This window comes from Lepidochelys kempii, chromosome 9 (assembly GCF_965140265.1).
Source record: "Lepidochelys kempii isolate rLepKem1 chromosome 9, rLepKem1.hap2, whole genome shotgun sequence".
Taxonomy (NCBI): domain Eukaryota; kingdom Metazoa; phylum Chordata; order Testudines; family Cheloniidae; genus Lepidochelys; species Lepidochelys kempii.
The window spans coordinates 88,243,927-88,264,684 of record NC_133264.1 but is presented as its reverse complement, the minus strand read 5'-3'; the positions used below and the strand labels follow the sequence as shown (position 1 = coordinate 88,264,684).

Here is a 20,758-nt window from a genome sequence, read left to right as displayed (position 1 = left end):
GCACCTAACTCCAGGAGAGCGTTCAGGGCTAAGAATGCTAAGTGGAGAAATAGAAGTGCTATTAATATACTACGCGCCTCCCTCTGAACTGTCAGTCAAGAACCTAGCATCTAGATCAATCGAAGATAAGCACCTAAGTACCTTTAAGGATCTGAGCCCCCTCCCCTCTGCATTCATCACTGGCTAGCTTAGGACATCCTCTTTTTGAAACTAATCCTTTGGCCTAGTCAGAAGTGCCTACCATAATGGTCACCTCTGTAGGTTCCAGGGAACGTTTCTGGTGATCACACAAACATGCATTACTGCCCAGCGTTTTTAAAAAACCCTCAACCAACCTCATCATGCAAAAGGATCAGCAGCACATGGGACAGCTGCTCCAAAACAGAGCAATAAAAAGCAACACATGTAGCTGCTGAAGACCAGGTCCCACATCAGGGTGGCTGGCCGCTCCTCTGGAGCATTAGCAGCAAACTTGGCTGGTCTGCATCACAAAAAGAGGAATGAAATACCACCAGCCTCCTCCAAATAAAAGACAATTCCATGCAACGCTGACCCTTCAGCTCTAGCTGTATCCAGAGATTGAACTGGTTCACAGCAGAGGAGCAAAGAGCCATAACAACTGAAATCTTGTGGAACGCAGATAACGAAGCCACCCTCTGAGGGGCAGAAGGATACTTACAATGATTTACAAGAACTACCCATGCATATTATTATATGCATATACATGTGGATAGAAGACCCTCATGATCTACATACAAGGAACAGTTGAGTAGACTAGGTCTTCACATAACAGTACGGTAACCATCGTGGTTAGTGGAAAATGCAAATTCTTTGGTGAGCTCTGTGAACTGGACATTTTTTTAAATATATTAATAGCACTTCTTCCAGGAAGTGACCTAAGACTCTCCAAGATGCTGTCAGGATTTAGTCAGTTAAGTGCACTGCTTGCAACACTGAATCCCTATTAACTCAAAAAAAAAAAAAAAAAAGGAATTGCTAGTTCTTGTGATTTTATTGGGAGTCTTAAAGCCCCAGTTTCTGGAATCCTGTTACTACATGAGAATCTCAGCTTTATTTTTGTGGTTGCAGATGAAAGCTTGAAAATAAACCCTAAAACGTTCAAACAGCAGAAGGCAAATGAAAAGGACTCCCGAAGAACAAAAATCAAAACCCTTATGGTTTGGAAGCCAATAATATGATTGGGGGGAAAGGGGCTGACTCATGTTTTTTTTAATGTTTGGGGTTAACATGACTGGAATTGTCTGGTTTCCAGACAAGCTTTTCTTTTTGTGATTAACCTGACGCACAATTAACAGTTTCTTTGGACAATTAATTTTCTTCCCTTTCCTCCTGGAATCATCCTGGTCGCATCAGGATGATCACAAAGGAACAGATTCTGTTACCTAAGAAAACTATGAGAATTGAGTAATAGGAAGCTGTAATTTAGCTAATCTGGAGAGAAGCGAGTGCCTGCTGAAGAAAGGAGTCCCTCCAAAAGGTTTTAAGTTTCACAGTGATGATGGACATAAGAGTGAGTTGACAGTGTTGTTTCTTCTTACATTAAATGTTAAACATTTTGGATGGAAAATATGCAGATAACATTGAGATAGGAAAGCTCCAACAGAAAGCAGAGGGAAGCCTTGATATGGGGTAGATGTGCCTTATGAAGGACAAGCCTTTGCACGAAAACAGGAAGTCATATTAAACAGAGAATCAGTATTACATTTCAGACAAGCTCCACTTTACCAAATGTTACAATGGAAACCCCCTACAGATTTATAACCTTAAACATTAGAGGGATTAGTGATCAAGGTCTTCAAAAGTGACTAGTGGTTTTGGGTCCCTAACTTGAGACACCTTAACAGGTCCTGATTTTCAAACGATGGCTGCTCAGCTTTTTCTGAAAATCAAGCATCTCAAATTGGGCACCCAAAATCAACTGAAAATCTTGGCCAACAATCTGATTAAGTACAGTGAACTTTCTTCAGTTTTTGAAGACTAAAAAGGAGATTTTTTTCATGCTCCTTTGACGCAGCACAACGGCCAAGCAGAGGGTTTTTCCTCTCATAAAAATAACTGTGGTGCCGCACTGCATGTGGGTAAAGAACTGAAAATGATGAAGGGTGTTTTCTAATGGAAAATGGAAGCCAAAATGGGAATGCTGAGATTTCCATTATAAATGTGGAGGCTTCTAACATAATACAAACTCTCATAAAATGGTCCTTCATTTCTAGGGGTAATCTTTGGAGAAGATTTAAATACAGTGATGAATATGAGAAAAGATGGACACCAGTCTTAGTAACAAAGCCACTTCCATATTAAACTTAAAACAGCCAGTGGGTTAATTGACAAAGAGAGATGGTATCACTCAAAATTAGAATATTCATATCATTCCCTTAGATACAAATCTTAATCCAGGCTTAATATCTTATTTTATGGAACAAAATCGTAAATGAGTTTAGTTTGAACTATGCAATGGGACATATAAGTGCTGTCTAATCACAGTCTTGTTAAGAAACACCTACTACTAAATTCAAATAAAAATAAAAGACAATTATGGTCAGCAAAAAGACTTTCGCTGCACATCTCTGAAGTAATCATCAAGATCAAGAATGCCAGAAAGGACTATATTCAACAAGGATACTCAGGGTATCAAATCTAATGTTCTCTGGGATACAAAGCACAAGCTCTGAAGCCTCCAATTATTGTGCTTTGATAAGAACAAAATTGAGTGAAAGCTAGCCTGGAAACAGCATAAGCAAAAGTTAAAATGATCCTATCAGAAATTAAAGCCAGTAGAGGGAAAATAGCCAAAACTACCAAAAAAAGTACAAAAGAATTAACAGAAAGCTCCATATAGTTCTGAGAAAGAAAGGTAACAATAACTTAATTGGAAAGCATAAAATTATCACAGCTAACTAAGCGAAAAAATGATGCTTTAAAACAGTCATCTATAAAGCATAGAACAAGTCATCCTTCAGTTTAACAATAGTAAATCTCAGTCCGTAAGCCAACTGACTGTACACTCTTAAAAAGAAGGGTAGTGTTGTGGTAAATCCCTGGATTAAGACTCAGGGGAATTTGGTTAATTTCCTAGCTCTGGTATAGACTGCCTGCATGAGTCACTTAGGTGACTTTAAGTGGCAAAGTCCCATGTTTAGGCACCACTGAAATCCTCAGACCCTGGCTCAGCTGCCATTTAGCCCTGTAGGAACCTAAATTTCCACTCTCCAAGTCCCATAAGTGCCTACATTTCTGCCTGGATTACCTTGCATCTGTTCTTATATTTTACTACATTGCTGCCTTTACAAATGTGCATGTCTTAAAAAAAGAACTAAAAACAAACAATATAATTTGCCCTTTTGTCCTAATTTACCATGGACCATACCATGTGGGCATGGCACACCTGGAGCCTTTGGGGGAGTTACAGACAGGTACTCAGACATAATTTGCCTTCTATGGCACCAGGAATGTTGGGTACCCCAATGCTAATTTGAGCAGACTGGGACTTGTATTCAAAATGCAGCCTTTAGCATTCATTGCACAGATGATGTCTACTAAAAAAAAACAAAATGAAAAATCAAGATCCCCATGTATCTCCACAGACCCGCAGGGACCAGGCCTAAATTCTAATTATTTAGAATGAAAGAAGCTAGACAGCTATTCAGAGGCAAGCAATTTTTGGAAGGTAATAGACATGCAAGAGTTTATCAACAAAGCGGATCCCACTTTCAAATATCTAACTTGGCAACCCAGAAATAGAGACAGAACCATTAAGGCTCTAGACCTGCAGAGCTCAATTCACCCATATAAAGCAACTGTTTGCAAGACTGGGGCCTATTGGAGCTACCCCTGCAGACACAGCAAGCAGAACTGGCCTCTCACAGCCAGAAGGGACATACTTCTTAACGTTGTACTGCATGAGGCAGTGGGGAAATAAAAAAGTGGGAATCAGATCTCTGGATTAATATCTCAGAAGCAGACAAAATTGTAGTTGAGGACTATGATAAAACATGCTTCATTTCATGTTCTCTCTGTGAAACACACTGTCAGATTGGTAGTGCCGCCTCACTAAATAAAGAACTTGCTATTAAACCAACCAGTGCTAGACAAGCTGGGAAACTTAAGGCACCCAGACCTATTCATGGGCAAATGTCAAAGATGAGGGTGATGGGAGAAAGTGCAAACCCTGGCAAAGACAATAGCTCATGGGTATTCTCTGTCCCCGAAAACTACTTTATTTGGAATTTTTCAAGAAATCCCCTTCCTTATGCAGCATATTAAATGATCTCCCCATCTCATAACATTAGTGAGAAACAGAAATTATCTACAAAGCTAGTGGCATTATCTACAATGCCCTTGCAAACAGAATTTGGGATTTCTTGACTGGATAAACTGTACAACAAACAAAAAAAAAAGCAACACCGATAAACATACCAAATAGTGATGAGGAGATCACGCACCCAGCTACCCAGCCCTGTTCATGTTTTTTTTTAAATTGGGAATGGGAGAAGGTCAGGAAAAAAGGAAACCAAAATTGTTGCTCAGCTTTAATTCCTGCAAGCAGTGTTATTTAAATGGACCATATGACGAAAGGGAACATGAAAAGCTATATAGAAAACCATGATTCAGGCAACTTCCCATCTGTTTAGTTCAGATAATTTTAGTTTACTTTTTTGGGAACTTGGATGAGCATAATTAAATGTAGCATTGGCTTTAAAAAAAATTAAGAAACCCTAATTTGCATGTTAAGCTGTCCTCATTTCCCAATACTGTGTAAAGTTTTGAACGCTAATCTGTAATGTATTGGATGATATGCAAAGTCTTTTTACTGTGTGTGGATTTTATAAAGACATGCAAATTAAGAGAATTTTTGGAATGGGTAGAAAAATAATTTTCCAATAATTATATGCAGGGCGGCAGAAAAGGTGTTTATAAACTTTTCCCCACTGAGGTCTTTTATTCTTGACTGCACATTATTTTTTAAAGTATGTTGCATAAATTGGATTTTTCTTTTTAAATGTAACTTCAGGTTAGAGTGCTCTACTCGGAGCTATAACCCACTACAGGGTTTGTACTGGACCTGGCCACTGGTGGGTAGAGGCATTCTGCTTTTAGTGTCACGCCATGCATTAGCCTAACAAATGCATAACTTGTTATGGTTTATTCTACATTGTGTCTTCAAGTCCATGTGACAATATAAACACCTGATCTGAAGATGCAAATACATAATCACTGCAAGAGGGCTGGCTAGGATGAGACTGGACTCATTCAAACTAGGCAAAAAACATTTATGCAGGGCAGGAATTTATAGCCCTTTCAATATGCTACATACGTAGCCATCCTTCCTAGGACATAGGTTATTTGCACTGTTTGTCAGTGGCTTCTGCTTCCTTGTTCACTCTGGATTCATGAGCAAGATCACATGACATTGTGAAATGCTACACATACGACAGTGCGGCAAAAAGGTACCAGTGATATGTCTGACTTTTTAATTCCAGCAGATGCTGGTTGAGGGGGCTCCATAATTGCTCTGCCAAGGCTGAAATAGCAAACATGTCATCCCTCTTGGGGCTCGTCACCGCAATGCAGCACTTGTCTCCAGCAGACAAAATATAAGCTTCCTGGATTGATAGTTAATTAGATTACAGTGACTGCTAAATAGGAATTTTACAAAGAAAATATCAGAAAACGTCAAGACTAGTGATGTGCAGGATACCATCGGCATGCCAGGAGCTGTGCTGTCTCTGTCTGTCCAGTTGGAGAAGTTCAGAGGAAGATATACTGCCCCAGATCCACTGTCATTGAGGGTAGTTCCCTGCATCAATTGAGGGCAATGTGTGTCTGGGCTGGCATTTACTGACATGAGAAAGAGATCATTTTGCTCTTGTCTAGCTGGGAATTTGCACAGCCTCATGGCACACAATGATACTATGATTTTTTTCTTTTTAAATTGCTCCATGTTGGTTTTTAAGCACTCACCCGAATGTTGTGAAATGCAGTAGCTGGGTGTACAGCTTTGGTGGTGGCTGTGTTCTGGAAGTTTTGAAGCATGTTTATTTTTCTCCTTTTAAAAAAGAAAACCTATTTGAATCTAGGTTTGCAAGCACATGACTGAGTATATTTTGATGGGAAATATATTTATTGAGATGAATCTGAACCATGGAGGTTGGGGGGGGGCAGGCTTAGTTTGGGATGAACGGCTCAGTCATGCTACTTAGGCACAGCCCAGAGTAAGGGCCAGTGTGGAGCTGCATTGCTCCTGAGGGAGCATCCAGAGGTATTCTGCCTCAGGGAAAACAGTTTCTGCTACACCTTTTTTGCAGTCCTGCTGCTTTCTGGAGGTAATGTGGGCCATGGCCCACCTCCTCTTCCCCAGGTATCTCCCCATTCAGAGTACACTCCAACCCTGAGGGAATGGGGAGGGAACAATCCTCCCTACTTTTGCCCTTTCTCCTCCCACCCTGCCCTTGCTTAAGGCCCAGACAGGATCTAAGCCTAAATCATTTAGAACGGTTCTGTCTTTTAGGCAGCCATTGAACACATAGGTCCAGATGTCCCGATCTCCACAGCTAGTTAAGGGTCCCACCCTATTTTTCAGGGCAAGGAGTAAGAAAGACACTCTTGCAAGTTCTGGTATCAGAGATGGATGGAGCACATTTCTGGACTGGCAAGAGTGAACCGAGCACTGATCCTGTGAGATTCTGAGTACCCTCTGACTTCAGCAAGAGTTGAGGGTACTAGCTGCACGGCCCATTAACAACAGATACGGACACTTTTTTAAGAACTTCTTGATATTTTGTTCCACTTGTTCTAATGCTGCCTTCTTTGCACTTGATCACCCTCTCTTTAGTAGGGAAAGCCAGACTTTGTCTCAGCAGTTAGAGGTTGCACTGATTTAATTAAAGGCATATTTTTTAATTGATTTAGCTGATTAACACTTAAGCTAAAAGCCATTTAAGCCACATTTAAATCAATTTAAGGATGTCCACACAGGGGTTTGCACCAGTTTAACTAAACTGATTCTTATTAACTGCTGCAGCTTTTATCAGAGACAAGGCCTTACCATCATATCAGCTACCCCAGTTCTATGGTGGGAGTTTGTTTAGTACTAAGGCAGCTCAATGCAGCCTTCGACTTTGAAGCACTCCATCTTCTGTCCCCCATGTCAGCGGGCACAGGCCTCCACTGTGACTATTTTCTGCCTCAGGCTGCAATGTACCTTGTTTCCCCGTCACACCAAGGGCACAGACAGTCTTACTCTGAAACAGAAGCGTCCATGTGGGGGGCAGTAGGGGGGAAATGTCCTATAGGTCCTTGTCCCTGCACGGATTGAGTTACTTAACCAGGGTTCCTCTTCTGGGATGCAACCTTTTAGGGTAGCAGCCAGCAGAGCCTCAAGTTTCCTGAGGACCAGGAGAAGCTAAGAGGATGTGTGGAGGCAAAAGGCATCCAGAAAGATTGTCTGGGCCTTCAGTGGATCCCCTGAAACCTACCATAGGTCTGTGGACTCTTTGGCTTGAACTATCTGCTGGTTCTGATGGCAGTGAACCTCACTCCCTCTCCCCATCGCCCCAAGACACGTGCCCAAGAACATGGTGTACAAATTCAAATCTCCAGTAACCTTACGCAGGAAAGATCTGCATCACCAGTTATGGTTGGTGCCGACGCAAAATCAAGGGGCTGGGCACTCCACCATCCCGTACAGCTGACCACAACTTGCACCATGCTGACATCCTTCCAGGCACCCCCCAGCTCACAAGCAATCAGCTTTGCTGAGCTGCAGAGCAGAACCCCACCTTCTTACTGGGCCCACCCACTGCCTCCGTTTGATGCAGCTGGCTCACAGTCAGACTCCTTGTACAGCTGCAGAGGAGGGGATGGAGCTCTGTACTTAGGCTGTTCAGGTTCCTTTTTATTCCCAGACAAGACAGCCTGAGACCATGTTCCGGTCATTCAGGAGAGGGAGCAGCTCTTTTCGGGGCTGAAAAAAAGCTAGCCTGTTCCCACCCGCAACAGCACTCTTTAGTGCTGCAGCTAAATATTGCCAGTTCTTCCCCTTGTGGACTGTATCCTAAGAAACAGAAAGTGATAGGCCCAGCCCAGTCCTTTTCTCTTTGGGACCTGCCCAGGGAGAAAAGGTCTCAGCTAGTTAGCAAAGAAATCCCTCATTGTCGCCACCACCAACTATAGTGGCCAATGTGGCCCACTGTTTCCATGCCTGGCAACTCATTCTGTAACACGGTATTATCTATTGTTATTTTATGTAAATATTGAAGTGTTTTATGCAAATATTGCCTTTAAAGTATATTGAAAGGATCCTGAACTACAATATTCAAAAAATAGTGAGTTTAGGTCAAGAACATTCAATTGCTTTGTTTTGTGTGTAGGAAGGGAAAGGTTCCAGGTTTTTTGCTTTAAAAAAACTGGTGTTAATTTGTTCAGGACATGAAAAGCCCCGCTTACCTATACTAGCTTACTCTCTGTTAGTGCAATAAGATATCTTGTAAGTTCAAATTTCTCAGTCTACTTGTGAAGCTACTGTGAGCTGTCTAATTATTCTACTAAAAAGGGAAAATTTGCGTTACTGGATTTCCATTCTCTTTATTTAACAGCGTGTGCCGATTACTCAAAGCGATATGGGCAGGGCCTGGTAATATAGTGTTGCTCTAGTATTAACTTAAGGGGATGATCCAGTTGCCTGCAGTAGAAATTACTTTGTGGCCAGGAACCCTGCTTTATCGCTTTGTGTAGTTTTAAAGTAGTTAAAAGCTTGAATAACATAAAATAACATAATATAATGTTATTTATGTTATTTCCCACGTGAAGAACTCCTGTAAACCTTGCAGTATTGAAACTCAGTGAACAAGGCATCTTAGACAAGCTGAAAAACAAATGGTGGTACGATAAGGGTGAATGTGGAGCCAAGGACTCCGGAAGTAAGGTCAGTCGCCGAAGGTCTTTTTGTACTGATTAGAACTCACATTTTGACCCACTGTGTTTATCCAAAAATGATTTTCAACCGTTAATATTTACGTTTCCAAGGTTCAAGGAAAAACGACTAAAAAAATTAAAGATCAGAATATGACAGCATTTTTCTTTTACAGTATTAAAGACTTTAGTTGTAAGTACATTTTACTACTTGGATATTTTGCTGGGGGAAAAAAAAAGGCCATGGAAAATGCCTAAACGAACCTCAGACTGGTATCTCCATTTAACCTACAAGCTTCATCACAGTCAATGTATTATTTAGTCCAGCATTGCTTTTCATTTTTGAGTTCTGAGTACATAAAATTTTGTTTCAAAATTGTACCTAAAATTCCTGTCCACACTGGTTGTGAGCGATAGGTCACGCATGCTTCTGAAGGATGGATATTTTCATGAAAGACATCCCATTGATGAGCATGAAACACCTTCCCACCCCCACCACCCCCAAGAAAGTTTAAATTTTCTGTTTGAATTTTTTTCTAAGAAAACTAATATTGTGATATTATTGGTAACTCATTTCATAAATCTCGGACATTCATTTTATTGTGCATTGAACCATTTTGCTACTGTATTACTACATTCCATACCAGAAATTTTTTAACTGTTGGAAAATCTGAATACCTGGCATACTTTAAATCAGAGGTTTTCAAACTGGGGGGCATGCCCCCCTAGGGCAGCATGGAGGAATATTCAAGGGGGCGAGTGGTGAGGCTGGGACCAGCCCCACAAGCCAGGGCTCAGGGAGGGAACACCACCTCCATCCCCAACTCACCTCAGTGGGCCACCCAGCCTATGGGTCAGTGATAATGCCTCCACACCCAGCACTGGCTCTGTCCCCAGAGTCCATTGCACGCGCCTTCCACCAGTTGCAACCAAAAATTGTAACTCAAAGGGGTGGGGGGCTCAGCTCAAACAGTTTGAAAACCACTGCTTTAAATGTATTGTTGGTACAGTTCATGGTTTAATGTAACCAAGCTACATACTAAAACTAATCACTGAGGGCCAGGCATCAGGTAGCCCTGCAGCTGTTCCTCCTGTAGAATTCCCAGATACTTCAGTGAAAGTTCCACATGTGGATTAGTGGCTGGATCAGGCCCATGATTTTTATATTTCCTGTTTTATTTGGGGGGAAACATTCTGCTTAACCCAGGTAATGAAAATACAGAGGTTTAGTTAATGCTAATAGAATTATTGAGGAAGAACAGAGCTGACCCAGCATTAAGCATTATTGGAAAGGATATTGAAAGACACCAAGAGGAGATAAGCAACCCAACTCCCATCAGAAAAAAAATCACTCCCCTTGGTGCCTTTGCGAATCTCCCCATTATTAGGTGTTTTACTATTTTAGAGCTGTCTCCTGGTCCTCCTGAAGTCAACAGCAAAACTCATTGATTTCAGTAGGATTGGAATTTGCTTTCAGGGCCTGATTTTCCAGCTGTTGCAGAATAATTTTGGATCAATGAGAGTTTGAATGCACAATTGTAGGATCAGGCTCTACATTCTTGAAATACAACTGCAAACATAAAATTTAAAATTGCAGGTAATTTAAAAAAACTGCCTTTATCCAAAATGCCTGTATTTCCCCCAGGCTGTTACTAGGCAGATTATATTTTCTCCTAATTTTACAGAAGTTTTGGACATCCCCAGAGAACTGACATACATCAAGGTGTACCTGCAAATATTTTAAATTAGTAAAAATATTTACTGCAGATTGCTCTGGCATCTGGCTTGACAACAGCCACCTAGATTCTATGTGTTACAACTCAAAGAAGGAAAGTATGAATAAACAATATTTAATAAATGCAGAACACAATTCAATTCAGCAGCAAAATGGTTACAATTCTGTATAACCTGATTACAAAAATTCTATTTTTTTGAAATGAAGGACTTCCCCCGTCTGCCATGCATTGAAGGTGCATCTAGACAGCTTTTTAAAAATTAATATTAATTTTATTCAGTAAGCCAACCTCTTTTTATAACAGCGGGTGCTAGTGTAGTTAGCTGGACCTGAAAGTAACTGACCGTCTTCCTCAAAAAAAAAAAAAAAAAAAAAAATCTTATTGTTAAATAGAAACCTGATCATTTTCTCAACATCCAAATTATTTTCTCTACATTCACCAAAAATAACTAAATCTTGTGTCTTGTTAGTTTTAAAATGGACTTCTGTAAAGTCTGCCTTATTTTATGCAGTCATTGATCTACCCAGTGGGGAATTCCAAAAATATTTGAGATTCTTTGGGGAGAATGAGGCTAGGTGCCTTCTGTTTGCTACCAGATATACGCAGCAGCACTTAGGTTTGCTGGGTAGAATCCTAGCCCTATTGACGTCAATGGCAAAAGTCTTCTAGATTGCACTAGGGTCAGGATTTCACCCACTGAACAGGGTGAGATAGCACAATAACTGTCTTGCGAATCCCTAGTTTAAACCATTTCTGTGTCAGTGGGATAAAGTTGAAACTAACACTGATAAATGAGCTCCAGCATGTAAAGTAACTAGGTAAGAGTATTTGGGGCACCTGATATTCTGAGCTGGGATTTCTGGATGTGTGGGCGCAGGGAATCTGATGCAAACAGAGTTATATATGTCCGAGCTAAGCCAATCTGACCTTTTGCTGCAGAAAAACTAATCAAGTGGTTCATTTTTCTTAGGACAAGACAAGTGCTCTGAGCCTGAGCAATGTTGCTGGGGTTTTCTATATTCTTGTTGGAGGTCTTGGTCTCGCCATGATGGTTGCTTTGATAGAATTCTGTTACAAGTCTCGTGCAGAGTCCAAACGAATGAAACTCACAAAGAATACACAAAACTTTAAACCTGCTCCTGCAACCAATACCCAGAATTATGCTACATACAGAGAAGGCTACAACGTGTATGGAACAGAAAGTGTTAAAATCTAAGGGTACGATTCAGGTCTAGTAAGCTAATAAACTAGTTATATTTTGCTAATATCTGTTCTTCCTCCCCTCCCTCGCAACTTGAATAATTTTTCAGAGTTATTGTATGTATCAGAGTGAATGGGCTACAATAATTTTCATAATATAGTTTGGAAAAGCTCTTTCACAATACTCAGTAATATTTGTGATTTTATTTGTTTTCTTAATCAAAAAGAGACCAGTTTCCATTCCATACCTTTAATGGTGGTGCCAGACTTGAGGCTGAAATAAATGACTGTTGTATCTGAGGTTCTGGCATTTCAATAGCACAGTGTTTCAAACAGTTCCATCGTCCCTTTAAATATTAACTGTAAATTTAGAAATCTTTTCTGCTTTGCTTGTGATGTTTTCCCCTTTATTTAATTTATTTATTTATTAAGAAGTTGTGCTCAATTCAGCTAACTGCTTCGAGGAAGTCTGGTAAATATTTTACATGCTCTTGATGAGAAATTTAGAAAAATATCTCAAATTCTACAACAGAAGTGGGTGATTTCCTCATGACAAAAATACAAGTTAATTACTAAATCAGTACCTTTCTAGAAGTTATTTGAACAGAGTAATTCACATATTACACCTATAGCTAAACTAAAAAGCAAAGGAATTCTAACTTTCAGATCATCTTTGTTGCTGTAAATGATGAGGGGGAAGGTTGCATAATTAAGTGTAGATTAGAATTATGGTGCCTGATGATAACACACCTCTGAGTCTACAAAATGAGGGTCCACTCCTGCTTCCATTGACTTGAATGGAACCTTTCCACTGCCATCAGTGACAGGAGCAATGGGCTCCCTCAACAAGTTCTCTTCCCAAAACTTCCCACTTCCCATCAGGTTGGAAATGTTACAAGAACTGTCTAGCTTGTGGCATTACAGCTTCTGGCCAGAAGCAGAAAGGGACAAGGTGAGTAAAATCATGATACGTTATTTTTAAAGAGTCTAACTGGACATTTGCAAAGCCTCACTGCAAACTTTATCATCAGGAGTAAATACTGGTAGTATGGGAGCATCCAAAGGACTGAATGGGGATTGGGGCAGTATTGTGCTACGGGCGGTACAAACAGAAGGGGGGGGGGGAGAGAGACACACACACTATACATGACCTGAATAGATTTTAATCCTTCCTTTATGTAACCTGGTTCACTCTCCCCTAGATATAATGGTCTCCTTTCAGAAGAAAACAACTGAAATATTTGTATTCTTATCACAGATCCTCGCTTCTCACAGCATGCAACAGGAGGAGCAGCTGAGAATGTGGATACTCCATGGACCCTGAGCCAGGTTTACTTTCTCCTCGGTGTCAGGCCTGGCACACATTGATGTTGGTGCAATGAACTTTTAATAGGAAAAACTGCTTTTTTTTTCCTTCAGTGCCTTATTGAAGACTCTGAGACTCAACAATGCAAAACCATCACTGAAATATTCTTGCTTTGCTTGAAAATTTAAAAAAAAATGAACTGGTAAAAGATACTAGTATGTGAAAAAAAATTCTTGTAAAAAAAAAAAAACAAAAAACAATCAGTTCAACAAAAGCCATTCTTTGATACCACTGCACAGATATGAACTTATGTCCTAAAATCCGAAAGAGTCAGTTTCACCACATGCCCCCTACCTAACCAAGTTCTTAAACTATTCCTGATATAAAGCCTCAGAATTCCACGACTTATGAACAGACTGGCCTGTCCCTACTTCTGAGAACTGCTGTCAAGATGCTCTGGGGGGTTGGTTTGTTTGTTTGTTTGTTTTAAGCAGTGGTGTGATTTTTTTTTCTAACCACTTAAAATCCTCCAGCTCATTTGAGGAAACGTGTATATCAATAAAAGATTAATGTAACACCACACACAAAAGATGCTTTAAAAAGTTAGGGTCAATGATTATTCATCTGTAAATCCAAAAGAAAGTGATTTGTGGAATTCTCTATCTTGCTTCCAGATCAGCAAATGAATTCTCTTGACAAGTTAACTATAGTACAGGCAAAAAAATACTTCTTTTTTCTATCACCAGGCATACCTACAGGTGCTTTATTAAAATGGCATTAGATGGCTTTAGAAGAAGCTATTCATGATTTAGGTTTCTTGCTGTGTGTTTGCATTTTAATTCAATGTTTAGTATCACGCAATGAGGCAAGAGAAGAGCAGGAGAATAGTTTTCTCCACAGATGACTAAACCACTTTTCTCAAAACTAGCACTGAGAGATGATGCTTTTTGGCGAATTCTCATTTTAAAAAACAGAAATAAGGAAACAGAATAGTATCTCAAGTTAGACCTGCAGTTCCAGACTATAGTTACGCGATCTCACATTACTATTGCTAGTACTGTTATATCAGCTCCTGCCAATTATTGTTTCATGGCTGTTCATCAAAGGAAGTCTGTGTCCTTTCCTAGTTTGTAAAGGATACAATGTATTCCAAAATATACTGCTAAAGATAGAGGCTCAGTATTATTCACTTCCAACTTCTCAGATATGGGCAGTTTTTCAAACTTGACACTCTGCCAGAAAACAACTTACTTAACTGCATCTTTTTAAAACAAAAATCTTAAACATATTGTCAGTTACAAGAAAAAATGTTAAAGGAAGTATCTGCATACTAATTACCTCTAATATGACAATATCTGTAGTTCAATAGAGTTTTATTTCATCAGTAACAGACACTGAAAAATCAGAGACAATGAATAATCATTTTTAAAAAGAAGTTTGACCCATAGGTCTCTAGTTCACTGACAATATATTTGATCTTTTGTGAGAATAAGAAAAGATAAAATGGGAAAGTCTTGTTAAAGAAAAACATATTTCTGACAATGTAATATACAAAAGTTAAAGCTCATAAGAGAACAATTCACTGTTCAAGTTTTTAACAAGGTCATGAAGAAAATGAAAATGTTTTTTCTTCTCTCATGAAACTGTGATTTTCAACTTCTGAATGCTATAACATCCCAGCAAAGGGAAAGCTAAAGCTGTGCAGTTATAAGTTGTATTTAAAAAACAAAAACATTTTCTTAGAAGCTGTATAAAAAAGATGTGTGTTTATCAAATCAATTTTTATGAGTGGAGGCTTCACACAGGTGAAGAGGCTTGGTAAACCATTTGTTATTTTTTAAAACTTGCATGTAAAAAACAAAACAAAAAAAGTGTTGATAGCTTACAAATTCCTGTTACTAACTTCAAGCTCTGGAAGTTCAGCAGTAGTCACTTGAGGATTTTTTTTTATTATTATTATTTATTTGGTTTGGTCCTTTATTTTGTTTTATTTATTTTATTTTATTTTTTAAATTAAGTTCCTATTTTTGTCATTAAAACTGCACTTCAGTGAACAGAAAAATTGCCAAGCAAACTAATGGCTGTAAAAGCATAAACTGCATGTGTGGGTATAAATTACTGAACCTCATTTTAATGAGGTGTTGTACAAAGTTTTAATACATTTTGTAAATAAAATTGTAAAGAAAAAAGATCCTCTGCACTTTTTATTCAAGGCTCCTTGCTGGTTGGGCTGAAGAGAGCAGATGGGATTCTTTAGATTACTGTATATTGTTTAAGTACCACTTTATTTATGATGTTTCAGTGGAGAGAGTTTCTCATCCATCTGGAGGGCTTAATGCAGCTTACTGAGGGGACTCTGCACTGGGCCAGCTATGGGGAAAAGGTGCAGCCCAAATTTAAGAGCTAACACTGGGGTCCAAAACAGCGAGGTGCTGAGCATCTTCAGCTTCCATTCATGCAGCGCAAGTTACTCAGCTCTCCAACTAGAGTTGCAAAGGTTCACGTGTGTCAGGAAGCTCAGTTCTTCATCTCCTACACACCACAGCTCCCATTTCTCAGTCTGTCCCCTCCCCTCCATCAAACAACCCAGGAGTTACTGCTACCTTGGGATAGGGCAGGCACAGGTGGTCCACCAGGCAACTAAATTCACCACTATGTGGCAGCACGGAGATGGGTTGTCTCCATCTGGAATAAGGAGAAGACTGTTGAGTAGAGCTGGTGAGGAAACAGAATTTCTAACGTTTCAAAACTCTCCTTCATTCTGAGTCAAAAGGCAAGTTCCTGTCATTGCAAAATAATAATTCCAAAATATTTTGTTTCTGAAATATCAAAATTAAACTTTCTGAGAAGTCAGAATGTTCTCTTGTGGGATGGCCCCACCTGGGGCACCCTCCAGAAGCAGGCTAGAGCATGGCAGGTGCACTTGCCTCAGGTTTCCCCCATTTCCTCATGAAAGGAACAAGTCTCTCAGCGTGCAATACAAAGCCTGTCTCTGGGTATAATGTATTCATCTACACCAGTAAAGTTAATCCCCAAAAATCGTGTAGTAAAACCATTCTCCAATTTCCTCAACAAACAAAGACACAGCAGGTTTTTCCAGCTTCCCTCTTTAGGGTCATCAGCTCCAAGTGACCTACCTGAAAGTCAAGAGCAGCACTTTGTTCTGGACCTTGATCCGGGCCTCCCTGCCCGAGTATGACCAGTCTTCTCACAGCCCTTCACTCAAGCCACCTGAGGGCTCCACCCTCAAACAATGTTACACTCCTCCAGGCCTGCCTACCTGGGAGTCCAACCCTTGCTCAGGGGATTCATCCTCCTGCAACAAACCTCTTGTTCACGGGCTCAGCTTCCCCTGACCCAGCTGGATCTTTCCCTCTCCCTAGGGGCCACTGCATGAGCCTTCCACTCCCCTGGGGTCCCCAGCTCTGATCAGTCTCCTTCCCTCTGGGGTCCAGGAGCCCTCTCTCAAGCCTAATTGGGAGGCAACTAACTAGTCTCAGAGGCACTGGCCTCTTCCATCTTAGAGGACCAGTGTCACCCTGGGACAGTTACATTTCAATTTTGTTTCAATTTTATGTTCTCTTATAAAAGTTGAAACAAAGTCAAAATTGAGCATCTCCACCATATTGAAACAAAACATCGAGATAATTCCCCCATCAAAGATTTCGCTGAAATCAGTAATTTACAGCAAAACATTTCGGTTTCATCACATCGGCATTTACCAATGGGAAACTGTTTCATGAGGAATTTTCAACTAGCCCTGCTGTTGAGCTTCAGGCTGTATTGGACTTGAATAGTTTCCTAGGGCCCAGGCCAACAAGCCCTTAACTCCCAGTTGAAAGTGCACAAGAGGTGAGCTTTAAAAAACAGACTGATTTATCCTGTCTGAAATCCAAGAAATGTATGATCCTGCAAGCTGCTCAGCGCCTCCATCATCCCATCTGATGAAGTGAGCTGTAGCTCACGAAAGCTTATGCTCAAATAAATTGGTTAGTCTCTAAGGTGCCACAAGTCCTCCTTTTATTTTTCCCATCTCCCATTGACAGTAGTGGAGGGTGGGGGCACTCAGTTCCTCCTGGGATTGGGTTCTTATTTGTATCTTCATTGTATAAGCAATTAGTGCCTGAATCTGCAGGATGCTGAGCACCTCCAGGGTCCACTGAGCACCTGCTGCTCAGTCACGGGGGCATTTGCTGGATTGTAGGAAACAGACACTGAGGGGAGCTTGAGAAGAAGCAATACCAGAACCAATTAGTGGGAAAGCAACATGGCTGGTCCTGAGCTGGCCAATGCTAGTTCCCCAGGACTGGAGAGATGATAAAAATTGAAATGGTTCTTTAGTTGCCATGGAGACAGGGTAGCGCTGAAGTGTAAAGAAACTCCTGAAATATACATATTTATAACCCAGTAACTCCCAACCTTTAAATACTACATTTTTGACACTGCTGCTATAAATACATTCAACAAAAGAACTTCTCCAAAGTGTTCTATTCCACCTCCACCACCACCCCCAGTCACAATACCTGGCACTATTTTCTCTATTCCAACTCTGTTCTACATTTGCTTGCTTTCCTACCAAACTCAGGAAAGTTGTGCTATTTCTGAGTAGTTACTTTAGTGCTTTACAAGCTATAATTATACAAAACCATCATAATAAATTGTCAGGATGCTACAAAGATAGTCACTGAGCAGCACTCCCTCCCACCCCCGTGTGCTTGGCCCTAAAGCTGCAGCACCAGCCCACAGAACATAATTTTAAAATATAATTTGGTCCTCTCCACAGAATTCAGATACTAATATCTAACATTTTGTCCAGTGTCTACAGGTTTAATTTAGGCACAGCCCACAGGCATCACCACATAATTCAGGAGAGAAGATACACAGCAGGAATGATAGTCCCTTATCTGAGCCTTTTAAGGACTTAAGAGCTAGAATTTATAAATACAGCCTGATCACAGAACATGAACTATCAGCAAGAGACCAGAGTTATGAATTCACTGAAATGCAAGGCCAAATGCTCCGTCATACTCTAGAGAAGAAATGCACGTTAAAACAGCAAAAAGACATATATTGTATAAACAGTATAAAGCCAAAGCAAGAAAACCTGTGAAGTGACTAGATTTGTACTTCCCCTGCTCGCCCCTGAAAATACATGCAGGCTTTTTGGACATTACTACAGAAGCCAAATACACAGGATTATAAAATCTGCAGCATGAGGCACAGGTCACTTGCAGGTTAAAACTAGTGTAATGGTGGATTCTCTGTAACTTGAAGTCTTTAAATCATTATTTGAGGACTTCAGTAACTCAGCCAGAGGTTATGGGTCTATTGCAGGTGGGTGGGTGAGGTTCTGTGGCCTGTGATGTGCAGGTTCAAGTAGATGATCATAATGGTCCCTTTGGACCTTAGGGTCTGTGAGACTAAAACTTTCTAAATGCTACTATAATCCTCCGAGGGATCTACCCTTCAGCACCAGTGATATCCTCCTGCTGTGGTAATCAGAGTAGGGTCTGAGGAGCCCAAGCAGCCCTTGGAGAGTCGGTTGTCTGTTGCTGTCAACAGTTAAACTGCATTAACCATTGCTTTTTCAAATCAAGAGTGGCTTCAGTTGCCACAGAAATGTTATATGATGGCAGAAGGGGAGGCAGCAGTCCACAGGATTTGCACAGCAAAGGGGAGGTGTCTGAGACTCCTCAATGAAGGTTTGGGGTTCTCACTAGGAAAGCTTTGAGACTGGTTCTTCTACAAGGACATGTGCAACCATGTGACACTGATGCCCTAGTCCTGGAAAGGAAGGCAACTTGCCAACCAAAACAGAGTAGATGTAAACTATGGCACTGTTCGGTGATGAATAAGGTGACATCATGCTAGCTAACAAACTACCAATACTCCCTGATAATTTGATCCCCTTTCCAGCTAAAGAGGAGCTTGGGAATAATAAAATATTGCAGTCAGTAAAATCCAGTTTGAATAAACTTGTTCACGGAGCCCTTATATCTTCCTAACATTGAGGCCTATAAACACCAAACTGCACTGGCTTGGAGTGTCCTGACCAGAGTCAAGCTCACGTTTGTTACTTTTAGGATTAAAAAGAAAAATGGGGGGGCATTGTAAGACAGTAAAACAGTGACACAGCCCCTTGCCTACTCCCATTCTGCTGGGAGCAAATGCAGTTTAGATTGCGCAAAACTCCAGACTAGCGCGATGCACCATTCTTTGGGGATGGACCCTAATGAGGGCTCCCAGCAGGCAAAAGGGAATGTGAAACCGATATGGTGTAATGCCGCTCAGCACACAGACTGGACTCTGAGAACAGGATTGTGACCGGCCTGAAAAACACCAATGGTAGGTAGCTTCCCCTACGTGAGCTACCTGCATCGTGGGAAGTGTTACAGGAAAGTGATTAGAGGAGTATACATAGAGAGGTAAATGTAAAGCGTGCCATATTACACATTTTTACGTGCCAGTATATGACTTTGTAGGACCAATAACGTTATTTAACGCTGTTATGCATTTCAAATGGCTTCTTGATTACAGCTTTTAGCGGAGGCTGTTCACCTCCAGCACGGGGGGCAGGGAGTGATTTTTCAGGGGACAGATGAAGGAGGCTGGAGCTAGAGAGTAGAGCCATCCTTCAGGTCCCAGCTAGCAATCTACTCCTGCTATAGGCCCCTAGAGCTGAAGAGGAGCCAGGCCATTGTGACTCACAGTTAGGGTAGAGGAGGCCTCAGTGTTCAGGAAAACAAAGTAAACATGTGGGGGGCGGGGGGGGGGGGGAGATACTGAATAATCATCCACGTTCTGTTTTCAGAACGTATTTCAGCATAGTTTGGGGTTGCTGACATTGCCAAAACAAAACATTTTATTGTGAGACAAAAAGTCTGATAATAGCAACCACACAGAAGTAGCGTATATACTGAAGGCCTTGGTCCTGCTGGGATCCTATCCATCAAAGGTGGTTTTGTGACACCTGGTCTTCATTGTCATGCTTGATACAGGCCACTAAAAGTGGTACCAACAAACACCCTGTCACAACTTGTTTCTTAAATATGCCACCCTTAAGCTAAGATCTGTAGAAGGATACAATGAAATTAATCCATTTTTGTGAAAAGCATCCCACACAATATATGCAGGGAAGCATGAAAAAAAAAAAAAGATAGGGTTCCTTAATACCTTCATTTCATGCTCAAAATTCAGTCAAATACAGAATATTCTAATCTGTCCATTTCTTTTCCTGGAAAAACTGCAGTTTTGACTCAATGTACAAGAAGCCAGAAAAGCAGAACCAGCAGCATGTTGGTGATTGATATTCTACCGCCTGATGTACATGTCAAAATTTCCAGCATGCCACTGAGAGATTGGGTGTTAATTTGTCTGCTTAGTCACAATGTGAGAGCTATAAAAGTGTGAAAAACTGTAATGACAGACTAATAAATAATACTTGCCCTGTATGTGCAGCCTCTGCAAAGCTACCCCTGCAGTTGTCTCACTGAGCTTCAAGAATGTAGCAAAATAGTTCGTTTACATTTTTCTAATGAATATTCATTAAGCTGAACAAGTCAATTAATGCTGCAGTTGCTGTTTA

General features: G+C 40.7%; 1 protein-coding gene across 4 annotated transcripts in view; it reads left to right on the top strand.

Moving 5' to 3' along the window:
• The window catches only part of GRIA3 (glutamate ionotropic receptor AMPA type subunit 3), a 223,403-nt gene extending 208,059 nt beyond the window's left edge, over positions 1–15,344 (top strand). Inside the window, exons 14-16 of one of the 4 annotated variants that reach the window (XM_073361295.1) lie at positions 8,830–8,944; positions 11,638–11,885; positions 13,126–15,344. In XM_073361295.1, the coding sequence (XP_073217396.1) occupies positions 8,830–8,944; positions 11,638–11,883 (361 nt within the window). In that variant the 3' untranslated portion in view covers positions 11,884–11,885; positions 13,126–15,344. Of the gene's footprint in view, positions 1–8,829; positions 8,955–11,637; positions 11,886–13,125 lie in introns of those variants that run through there. The other 3 variants (XM_073361293.1, XM_073361300.1, XM_073361296.1) reach the window with 3 other exon arrangements.
• Positions 15,345–20,758: the final 5,414 nt, after the last annotated feature.